This window comes from Opisthocomus hoazin, chromosome 7 (assembly GCF_030867145.1).
Source record: "Opisthocomus hoazin isolate bOpiHoa1 chromosome 7, bOpiHoa1.hap1, whole genome shotgun sequence".
Lineage (NCBI taxonomy): Eukaryota > Metazoa > Chordata > Aves > Opisthocomiformes > Opisthocomidae > Opisthocomus > Opisthocomus hoazin.
Window position 1 is genome coordinate 43476784 of NC_134420.1, and position 12773 is coordinate 43489556.

Consider the following 12773-nt stretch of genomic DNA (forward strand, 5'->3'; position numbering starts at 1 on the left):
AAAAAACCCCAAGTGTTTTTCTAACACACACAGTACAATATTGTCCTCAGAGCATAATATATATGTTTACCTGGTTTTGCAACCAATAAATACCAGTAAAATTGTAAGCAACAGTACAAGTTTCTTTGCAGGTGAAACTAGGTGAAAAAAATGCAATGATTAAGTATTTGCTTGGCCAGTCCTAACCAGGACTTCTTACACTCAAGTTCTTGACATCATACATAATTAAGTCAAATTCAAGCAGTAATATTTGTACAGACTGAAACTGCTTTAATCTCAAATCAAATATGTATGTTCAGATACACTGTCTGTTGTTGTCTGCTATCTGACAGGGACATCTTAATCTTGTTTTCCAGAAAATTCATGCATGGTACACCGAAAGCAGCAGTTAATGCCCACGCAATTAGCTGTTATTGCTATTTTTGTTGTTGTTGTTGATTTATAGATTGACACCCCCACAATCTCTACATATTCAAAAACAACCCATCAAAGTAGTAATTCTCTATACAATACACCAGATGGAGAATCATGCTCCAGTTGATTGTTTCTGAAAATCATGCAATATGGTGAAACGGAAACCCCAAGATTTTATGGCCAAAACTATAAAGTATAACTACAGCATAACAATTTTCTCATCATATTTAACCAGGCACTTGATAGTGGGGGGAGGGGGGTGGGGGACAGAACAAAAAACAAAAAACCCACAACAAAAATCCCACACCTTTAGACGTGTACAAGATATATTCCCAGCTAATTAGAACCACAGTTTACTTTCCTCCCTGAACACCCCTGCCCTTCAAGAAAAAAAGAAGTGAGATTAACAACACTTTGCTCTCTATATGAAAACAAAATTATAAACCACTGTTCTCAGAACTGTAACACTTCAGAGTGTAGCATAAACCTTACATACAGTCACAAGAACATTATGGCTTGGTAACATTCATCAGCATAGGCTAGTGTGTCCCAGCAGGAAAGCCTGAAGTTGTCTGCAAAAAAGCTTAGCTTTTAAAATACAGCTGAATAAATAATTGAGCAAAACCTGCATTTTATGATAATAAAGTATTTGGCCTTGTTAACAAAAGACAGACCTAGAAGGAATTAAAAGACAACACTAAGCTTGTTTGCTTGCACCTTTGCACCATATGGTGCAGACAAAAACTTAAACTACATACTATTCAGGAAAGAATTTCTGATCAAACAGCAAAATTTACGCTCTAATATTCACGTTTAAAAGTTACGCAGAAATCACAATTAATACATATGATGGCAGAGATATTCATACTGCTACTCTTAATGAAGAAAGCTGATTACACTGATAAGCTAAAAACATACGAACACATTAAACAGCATGAAAACATAATCCTGAAGGCACAGTTTATTTGAAAATACTGTGGACAATCTTTATTTTAAGTGTAGCACTATGTTTGTGCTACAGGAACCAGGTAATAAAAGTCAGTCTCAATGAAATTCAAATTTAGCATCTATTTCTTCAGAAAGATTGTTTGGCCCAATATTATTTTAGATGTAAAGTCTCTGGAAGAGACAACAGCTAAATGGCCTATCCTTAACACAAAAATCTGCGCTCCTTTGCACATCGTCTATGGTTTGAGAAAAATAGCTTAAGACAGACTGAGGGAACTGTAACTGTAGGGTCACATGCCCTTAATACTAGGCTAAAAGGCAACCTAAAGTATGTAGATACTAAACTTTAATGCAACCCAAATGTATGTCCACAGCTTTTAGCAAGCGGAACTTCACCAGCAGGTTTTCCACTTGCACTCCAGAGGTAAATTTGACATTGGTTCATCTCTAAATTATAAATAAAAACAAACATGAAAAGGAAGGCAGTGAAAGAGAAGGTAGGAAGACAAACACTGTTGTAAAACAACAGTTAGGGAGAGCAACAAAAACCTCTCTGCAAAATTTCTGGTTTTCTGCTTCCCTGGTGAGAGGCATTTGTGGGGGCAGGTGTGAAGGAAGAATAGGAGAAACAACAGATTATCAGGATCAGTAATAACATCAATTCTTTCTATTTCTGGTATAGCTGATACCACCCCAGGGCTTATGAGTTAAAGATCATCATAAAGGAGCCGAATCTGAATTCGGCCAAGTATTTTGTATTAATATGTTCTGAGTAGATGAAAGAATTTACATAATGGTATTCTAATCTCAAAGTTCATACAAGGAAAATCATTCCTTTAACAAACTTAAAGCTGAATATAAGATTTCAGACTATTTAGATAATAGCTTGTCACTAACCTCCATTGCCTAAGATAATCCTGAAACTGAAACTAATACTTTGTAAAGAAATAAATAGTGTCTCTTTAAACTTGTGTGTATAGACCAAGAGAGTTTTTAAAAAGAGAACATTAAACTTCAGGAAAAGAGAAAAATTAGTCTCGTAACTTACATAAGCACTTTAAAATTTCACTTTAAAATGCAAACTGTGTATCAAATGTTAATACTCACCTTTTTCCCCCTCAATCAGTAACATTCTATTTGTAAAAGGGTTTGCTAACAGGGGGGTCTGCAAACAGGGATTTAATAGTCAATAGTTGCAGAACACACGGCTGTACATGAACTTGTTTAAAAACACTTATGAAATATTGGTGAGTTACGATAAGCCACTGAAACTCAAGCCATATTCTCATAAAACCATTTGGGAAGAATTGCAAATACGATAATAATGAATGTGGCAATCTGCAATTGCATTAAACTTTATAGAGGGGACAGTAAATTACAGTGTGTGCTTTCTAAAAGAAATCTCCTGAAATACAGTAAGTAGCTGAATTTTTTGTACCTTCCTCTGCTCTTGCACCTTCATGATCAGTCATTCTAGAAGAGGGTGACCTAGATTGATTAATGATTCCTGAAGGGATGTGGGGTATCTCATCATCGCCCAGATCAGCTATCATGTCGTGAAGTTTTGTCCTGTTGACTCCTGTAAATTAACGTCAGCAGCAAAGATTCATTTGATTGCTACCGCTTGACTCGACTGAAGTCTAAAAATCCATTAAACTAATTAAACAAGAATGCTTCGCTTTTGTCTTTGTATATTAATTAAAATTGATCTTTTTGAAATGAAAAGGAGGAGTTACGACATCAAATCTGAAAACTACATGCAAACAGTTTTAATTCACTAAATCAAAGAATAACTCCTTTGGTTTCTGTAGATCTATTCTACAATTTCCTGTAGGAGAGAAAAACAATCATCTTACAGCCCCCCCGAGAAGTCCAGCCAAATACTAAGAGAACATTAACTATTAAACAAAACACACATGAATTAAACATTTGCTAATAATAATACACAACTTTAACTATACTAAACAACGTAACACTGAAAGTGCAAATAAAAAATAAGTTTAAAAACGAGGGAAAAAGTACAGACAACTCATAATGGGGGTGCAACGAACACTTAACTTTCCCTGCTTTTGAATGGTATTTAAATTGTATAAAATGTTTATTAAACACAAGAGCAAGACTGCTTCCACCACTGCATGAAACTGGAGATGTGTATTACCCTTATTATACAAGCATGCTTCTAGAAACAAAGCACACTGAATTAGATGTGCATTAAATTCATGATGTAGACACTGGTAAACAAGAATAGTATAGTATAACCTTTTTTTAATTAATAAATTCATTCCTGCTTCCATCTTACAGCTTGCACCTCAAAAAATCAAGGTTCAATCATAAAGTGAAATTTCAGTGACAGAACCTCTCTAAAGAAATGATCCACAATGATTCAAGACATAACCAGCTTTCAGTCAATATATTTCAGTATAACTGCCTGCAATCCCCTTTCCTGGGACTGCAGGCAGTTCTACTGTAGAACATTTAAAACAAAAAAGGCACCACCCGCCCCCAAGAACTATGCTTTTAAACCTGCTAAAATATAAGTGTTTATGATCTTTAAAAGGACATATTAGAACTTACATAATTTTCACCAAATAAGTCCATTTTTCAGTAAAGTAAGCATTCTTATACTCTGAGGTGACATGTACCACTTTTAATAAAAGGAAATCAAAACCAAAACAAAGCCTTTATTCTCAAAAAGGTAAAAGGTAAACACTACAATTACAGATGACATCAAAAGCAGAAGTGTTCATTTAAACAGTTGAACACTAACACATATGCTTTCAAATAATCCCTGATCATTTCAATTTTTGTATCTTGCTGGCAAAAATGGTTAAAATTGATGTGTTCAAAAATAAATGTCCATTAATAAATGAACTATCTGGAGATAGTGGAGTATCCTCTGGAGAGAGGGATGACAAACATTTCTGGAAGTAGAATCATACCAAAACCATACCCCGCATACCCCAAGAGGGATGCTATATAACTATTCTCATTAATACTTGCAAATATTTTTGTTTTGCCAAATATAGAACACCTTATACTTTTTTTGGTGTGTGCTTCTGACATTTTTCTTTCTTTCTCTTATGGAACACTTTGTATTCCAATTAAGTCAACAAAGGCTTCTAGCCAGAAGTTGTATGAGAATAAAAATGGCTTCCAAAAGTTTCCGTTATGCAACAGAACAGATTTCTTGCGTGGTTAAGCTTTATTTTACTCTCATGTAGAAGCGAGTCGAGATACCAGGGATCTCAACTAATGAAGTGAGTGTAAAATAATAAAAATGAGGAATGTCTCTTTTTTTCCTAATAGCCACTAGACTGACAGAATTTCATTTCAAAGGTATAATACTCAATTGCAGTCAGCAGGTGAGATCCCATAGAAAAAAAAGTAATTCTGAAAATGGTCAGGTCTCCTATACAGACCACAAAGCTTGCTTTTGTCTTTACTCCAGCTGGCCATGAGCCAGGCACCAATGGTGAGCAGCAGCAGATACATTCTTGAAGATATTATAGAACAATCAATAAATTACATTATAAAAGTCGTGACAGGTACCCTAAAATGTCTACTTTAATATACCCTTTGCTTTCCTGAAGAAATCCTATTTGTCTAATCCATGTCGACATGCACTAACTGTTCAACACATGGATGGAAAATGCCAGAAATGGCTTATAAACTTTTATTCACATCCAAACTCAAAGCATCTTCTGGAGGTGCTTTCACACCAAACTTACGGGTATGAGAAGTCTGTCTCAGAGCAAACTCAGAAGTAACTAGAAGTAGTCCCCCTGCTCTGCTATCCTGAACCAGCCAGTCATTTACTATGTCACTGGTTAGGGGACTGTCAGCCTTGCCTTTTAATGTTTTTCAGTATGTTTAGTCACTTGTTCTTCAGGCATAACGCCAGAACAGCCCTCCATCCATCATGCAATACAGAGAGATACTTCTTTCTGATGTTTGCATAAAAGCAGATGCTGTTCCAAACAAATTCTCTGTATTTCACGCTGAAAAATGTCAATATCCAAGATTGTGCCACCACCACAGAAGACTGTGCACATTTCTGCTTTCAAATAAGTACATGTGTACCTTCATATAACTGTTGAAGTATTTTACATGTTAGAGATATTTTTAAGAATAAGTATGTGCTGTCTCTGCATAAGCAGCTATGCTGAAGACACAAACTGGATAACTGTGTTTCATCCTCAAGAAAAGATCAGAGCCAAAAAAAAAAAAAAAAAAATAAAAATCAGTAATCTTGAACCTGTTCTGAACCAAAGCAAAACACCTGCAATCCCATCTCAGTGTATCCTCCTTCAGAGACCAAAAGTGAAAAAGGGAATATTCAGTGCCAAAAAGTTGTCGTTCGAGAAGCCATAAGCAGACCTCTGTTAGCTCCAAGATGTAATAGCCCAAGTCTGAATATAACACAGGGATCCTCAGGTGATGCTAATGAAGACAGTAAAATCCAAATCTGTTTTCATGTCTATCAACTACTACACTGTATTACTAGAAATCAAGGCTAGCAAAGTGAACGGGACAAGATAACTGTTTCATAAATACAGAACAATTAGACTGAAGGAGAAGAACAGGAAAGTAAAAAACAAGAAAAGTTTCAAGGAAACTAAGGAAAATCAGTAAAAGAATCTTCACTTTAACAGTGATGTACACATACAATTTCAGACGTGAAAACTGTTTTTCAAATTGCTGAGAACATACTACGCTGACCTGACAGTATGAAATGAGATATGCATCATCTCCACTATTATGTTCTGAATTTGACAGACTGTATCTGAAAAACAATCATCCCCTGACTGACCTCCCAAAACCGATCTTATCAAACTTGGGCAAGAAATTAGCCTTAAATTCCATTTTGTAGAAATCAAAACTAACTCCTTAACTATTTAGCACAACGAAGTCCAGAACAGGTTGCAGTTGGTTTGTGTACTTTTTTATTTTTTTTTTCCAATATAAGAACTCTTTAATAAACAAGTTTTGGGTTATTTTTCAGCTGATATTATAAAGGCAATTAAAGTGTGGGGTGGTTTTTGTTTGGTTGGGTTTTTTCAAAGATCCTTTCATTAGGAAACAAACATAACAAAAAACCAACCCAACCAAATGAGTAAGTATCATATTATGAAAACGTATGTCCCGATATAAGATGACCTAAATTAAGGTGTTCCACACAAAAGAAAACGTATGAATGCAGACTGCAGAATCAAATCTACTTCTGTTCACTTATTTATCTCTACATTTGGAATGAAAGTTACCATACCTGGGCCAGGGCTATGAAGACCCTGTTATGAAGACAACAGTCTAAATGCAGATTATGGTAGTTATCAGATGCACATTCAACAAAAGAACCCATTAGAATGTCAGCCCTATTATGCTGTCTTCAAAGTACTGCAAGAGGTGATAGTCAATGCATGTTTACTTGATCTTCACGATATATATACTGCTCTAAAATTCTGACAGAAGTCTGACAATACAATGAAAAGTAAAAGATGAATATTCATAATGAAGTTCATGAATGATCAGGCATGAGAAGCAGGAACAAAGAAGGCCTTCAACGCTATTTTCAGTCTCAGAATGTTAAAAAAGCTGAGAAAAAAGTCTATGAATCAAATAAATAGAATTTAAGTACACCTGTCCAACCTTAAATACATAGTTTTACTGATTTGGAGTTCTCTCATTCAATTAGTTCAGTGATATGGAGGCCAATTTTAAATAAGAAACTACTATTATGAACATGACGCAAGTGCGGAATCCCATAAACCACGCTGTGAGACTCTCTATATGAGCTCAGGGTTTCTCAAAGGAGAATTTAAACTTAAAACCCAAAACACGAAACAGTGACTTACGTGCCCTCACAGCATCATGACACACAGTTGTCTTCTAAATATTCTCTTATGTGAACACAAGCAGGTTTCAAACAGTTTAGATGAAGAAAACACTTGTTTAAGTTTTGATAGTGGAACTACATTTTGTCAAAAGACAATATACATTAAATAATAATTGATGGCCAACATGTCATGCCATTTATGATACAATGCAATGTTATACTGTTTGCAGCAACTGCAGGAAAGTGGACAGGAATGAAAGTTTTTATAATAATGTTGCAAAGTTTAAAATTTTGCAATGGGACATTTCAGGTAGAATAATTACTATTTATTTTAAATGATGGTCACAACAAATTTAATAGTCCTCAAGCACACTACTTGTCCCTGTTTTACAGCTGCTTACCTTGCAGAAGCCAGAAAGTAGAAACTAACTGGTGAAAATATTAGAATCTAAATAAAAGTATGGTTTCAAGAACTTCCTGCATGAAATAACCTAAAGACACAAATTTTGAAAAAGAAACATAAAAATCCCTTAAATTATCACTTTCTTTTCTTTTCCCCAGAATTCAAAGCATTTGATGTTATTTTGCAGCCACTGGGCTTTCAAAAGTCTAGAATGTAAAGTTCAGTAAGAAAATCTCAAATAAAAGAAGTCCACTTCAGTATTAGAAAGATGTTTCTAACCCTACAAAATACTTCATGTGAATTTGGTGTCAACTGCTGACTTAGATGTTAAATGAGGATACCCATTCGCACCCAGATTACTGCTGTAAGTTCTAATCAAACCAAAGACTAGGTAAAAATCCTTACTTCAAAGATTTTGTATTTGTATGTGTGTGTACGTGCAAGTCATGCAAAACTGCTGAAGAAACAATCAACATGCATTAACTTGATTTTCATTTGTTAGATGTTACAAAGTAAATTCAAATCTTACTACAGAATTCTTCACAAAGCGTTATATTTTAATTATGACTTAATTTAGTTAGTACATATTTGCAGAATTTTTCAAAAGAAGGAAATTTTTTTTAACTAAATATCACCAGAAACTGTTGTAATATACTTTCAAAATAAAACCACTGCAATCAAAGGAGCTTCTCTACAGTGATAGTGACTAAGCAACACTTTGTCCACTAAGAGCTTTGTATAGCTGATGACGTAAGTTACAATAGCACTTTTACCAGGTATTTTAATATTAAAGTTTGGTTTAACTTAAATAGTTCAACCAGAGTAAAGAGGTATCAATCAAAATGCGGTAATCGCACAGAAAAGTGAAGGGCACCATAAAATAAAGATTATATCCTAAACAAAGGCACAAAAAAGCTGTATTTACATCACCAGCATTTTTTATTCTCATTGCCTTAGATTGTAAAAATAATTACAAGCCCATAAATAGCAATTATAGCTTGATTCAAGCTCATGTTAAAAAACAATAAAAACCAACAAAACCCCCACTCACAACAGTACTATAGTATTAGAAATAAGAAATGAAGTATAAATGTAAAATTATAAATATAAAAGATAAAGTTTAAATCTTTCAGAAAACTTCTCAGAGTAGGAATATCCTTAAAATGCAAGTTCATTATTTTTATGCTCACATTTAAAAGCATTTAGCTCTCTTTACCTTTTCAACCTTAAATTTGTACGTGTTTTTAACATCTCATCTAGGAAAAGGCCGTCAAAGGTTTTGACATATTCACATTCAGCAGGTAGAAAGTTAAAGTTGGTTGCCCCCGTTACAGAAAACAATGTGTAATGAAGAAAAAAAAAAAAAAAAAACAAAAACAAAACTTGTGAGAAAAAATGTCTTCTATATAAATAGGCAAAAAAAGTGTTGCATTACAAGATTCAGAATCTGCACTTACTCTTTACCCCTTTCTTCCCCTTTCGTTCCTTCTTGTACTGTTCCTTCAGTTTACTTATTAGTCCCTGGTCTACATCCCAAACCTCAGCAGTTGGGGACAGGTCATCTTTGTCTACATGCAGCATATTATTAAAAGAAAAAAAATCAGCAATTGGCAATGCAAGCTGTTGGTGATTTACTATCATAGCTGTATAAGAGCATTAATAAAAGTTCTTAATAATCTTTAAAGGTGCAGTCTCAGTTTTAAGTTTACAAAATACTAAGTCTCATTTCATACAGTTTTCCAAGGCACTGTATAATATCAGTTACATCTTTGAAAATTGTATGTTAATTTGTTACTAAGGAGCAAACAAATTAGGCTTCATAAGTAATTCTTTATGTTAAATACTTCAAGATACACAAAAATTCATTGGTGTTCAGAAACGATTACTGCATCTTTAGAAAGACAGCGTTAAGAAATTATTCAGCCAGTGTTGAATAAGCAAATAAAAGTATTCATGCTATATCTCTCATGAAAAAGCAAGCTGAGTAAGTCAGTGCCAGTTTATTCATGAAGACCACCATGCATCCTCTCGCACTCATTCTACATGCACAAAAAGAAACCTTGGTCTTACATATAACCAAACAAGTCTATAAATACAGTTTTTTACATAAAGATGAAGAAAACTAATTTGCATAAATTGACATCCCATGGCATTCCAGCAAGTAAATTATAATTAGCAGAAATACAACATTCCATAGCAGTTTCAGAAGACATGTCTTTTTCTGTTTGACAAATACTGCAGAGTTAATTATTCTCCAAGAAAAGTCAAGTGTCCACTTTTCTAAACTATCCATCTCAAACATTTCTGGAAACACAGAATTAATAAATGGATAAACTTGTTTCTAAGACAAGGTTAATGTAACATTTCCAGGAGCACTTTTGCCGGTAGACAAGTAGGCAGCAACCAGATTGGTTTGTGTGCCAGTTAAGCTTTCGCTCACAAATTCTTCAGACGTAAAATAATAAAAGGAAGCTCCCCAGTTCCCAACTTCCAGTCATCCCTAGGATAAAATCAGTGTTTTCATAAAACAGTAGTTTTTGAAGTTATAACCATTACAGTCATAAAAGTGCAAAATAAGAGCCACATACCACAGAGACACATAAACATGCATGTAGGATGCAAACCAGCAGGAGTTATTCCAAGTACACGTTTCATGACAAAACATGACAACAAATGAGAAGGTATCCTAGAGTAGTGATGCATCTACCAAAAGACCATCATTCCATTAAGGACGATCAACACCAAAGAGAAACAATCTTGATCAAAGAGGTGGAATATAGAAACGGCAAGGGTGGCGAAGGCATGGAACGGGCAGCATAATGGCAAAGTCCCCTGAGCTGTCCATAAAGAATGGTGGAGAAGGGAACAGAACAATGACACCCTACACCAAACTGCAGCTACACCTACCCAACTGCAAACCCAAAGACCTCAATCCTTAGAATTACAGGGCCAAAACATTGACAGAGAAGACTAGTGATTAGTCAGGAGATACAAGAGGCACAGAAAGGCAAGTCAGAGGATACACCCAACCAAGAGAGGAAGCAAATTAGGAAAAACAAGAAAAAAAACCTCCTCTAAAACCCAATGAAAGAAAATTCGGTTACGAACAAATTAAATTAAAAAAAATATCCAAAGTACCATTAATAAAAGGAAAATAATCAGCTAGGTTGCAGTGTTGCAGGGAAGGATTCAGGAATTAAACTGAATCAGAAGCTGAATGTATGTAACAACAATGTAATGCTGTTGAAAAAAAAAAAAGCCACAACAAAACTGTCATTCTGATATGTTTTAAAAGGTGTGGTATATTAAACCAGGAATAGTCCACGTAATTTAGCGATGGTGATGACAAAATTGAAGTAACATGTCCAGTCTGTGTTCTACACTAAAAGTTTAGAAAACGTCTGCAGATTCCAAAACAAACAGGGCATTTAGATACCAAGACAAAGAATTTGAAGGACCTGGGTTCATTCAGTCAACAGAAAACAGGAAAACATAAGCCTGGAAACATAATACTCGAAAATAATACTATTGGCTGCTGAAATGTAGGTCATAAATAGAAAAGTAGATAAACCACTAACTCTGATTAACCAGAGAGACTGTGAAACGAATTTCACTGAAGATTATTAGGAAAACCCAGCAGTGTTTCTCTCAGTTACGCCTAGATACACTTAGCTATTTCAGAACAGAGCCAGGTAACTAGAAGACCTCCGTAATTCACCCTAGTAGTGAACTTCCTCAAATTGCCTGCAGTGTTTATAAGCCACACTAAAGTGACATCAGGACAGTGCAGAGGATCCAGGATGTCCACCAGCCAATATCATTTAGAGGGGAAAGGCTTTTTTTTTTTAACTATTTAAAAGATGACCCTAGAGACACTGAATTCCAGTCACACTCTGCCACACAGAATTCTGAGCACAGTCAATCATTCTCTGACTCATTGTCCATCTGTAAACAGAACTTCTGTGTTTCACGAAGACTAGAAATTCAGGGATGAACATGTAGCTATTCATCGAAATCACAAGCAGAATAAAAAAACCTACATAATATCTGTAATATATATTAATATGTATTTATTCCTGTTTACTTAAGCAAACAGAAGTTCTATATGCATCTTTTTCAGTTCATGGTACTATATCACCACAAGGCATTTATAAATTTTTAATCTAAAATGTATACTCTACTGCATACTTCTATTTGTTACTGAACACTGTTTGAATCTGCTCATCTTTTGCTATTTTGAAGATCAGCTGTTCCTAAGTAAACCAGGTTGCATGACAGGACACTTTAAATCACAATATCTGAAAATAATTTAAGACTCAAAGTATACTAAATGAGGCACTTCAAAAAAAACCAAACCAGAAGGTGTTCACAAAAAGCTGTATTATAGGAAGGAAAAGAAAGCAATTCAAACTTCCACTCTCCAATAGCAAAAATGTAGCTATCAAATGTGGCGATGAAATATTTTAGCATATCTGAAATTAGAATTATAGATAATACTTTGATGATTAAGTATTGAAAGTAATAATAAAGCAAGACTAGGCAATAGGTTTAGAGCCTAAACATCAGAAGTTTGGTTTCCAGATACTAAAAGCATTACAAAGAAACACACATGTAAACATCTACATGTTTTTCAGAGAGCCTGACTCTTTGCAAGAGGAAGACGTGAGAGAATGATGCCAATGACAGAAAAAGTAAAACAGGAAAAAAAAAGCTGAGGAAAAAAAAGCCAGAAGAACAACTATTTACATTACAAAGATAAGAAAAATATTAATTATAACTGAAATACTGAAGTCAATAGTTGATGCAATTGTTTAGAAAGTAATGGTAAGTATTCATTTACATGAAGTTCCCTGTCAAAAATCAACAAACAGATGGACCTGGAGACTTTAACTAATAACAGTTTCACAGAGCTCAAAATAATGTGACGGGCTAAAATAAATTGCTTTAGGCAATGCATTATTTTATTTTAGAAGGCATTTAAGTGGGACAATATTTGAAAGGCTATTTTTGATTGGTAATAAAGAAGCATTGACTTTAAATATTTCAAATTTACACACTGATCTTTAAAAAAGTGTCGCTTAACCCCAAGACCTGATAGATTGTATCCTTAAACACCCATTTAAGGAAAGAACTGTTGTACTAAAATCGGTGACATACAATGAAAAAAGCATTGCT

At 34.5% G+C, this 12773-nt stretch overlaps 1 protein-coding gene across 5 annotated transcripts in view; it reads right to left on the reverse strand.

Moving 5' to 3' along the window:
* The window catches only part of STRN3 (striatin 3), a 68833-nt gene that overhangs the window by 23318 nt on the left and 32742 nt on the right, over window positions 1-12773 (reverse strand). For 2 of the 5 annotated variants that reach the window (XM_075425258.1, XM_075425257.1), the window contains exons 8-9: window positions 9056-9166; window positions 2801-2941 (exon numbers count right to left, since the gene is read on the reverse strand). The exons of 1 other annotated variant lie outside the window; for it this stretch is intronic. In XM_075425258.1, the coding sequence (XP_075281373.1) occupies window positions 2801-2941; window positions 9056-9166 (252 nt within the window). The remainder of the gene's footprint in view (window positions 1-2800; window positions 2942-9055; window positions 9167-12773) is intronic. 2 more of the 5 variants (XM_075425259.1, XM_075425260.1) reach the window with 2 other exon arrangements.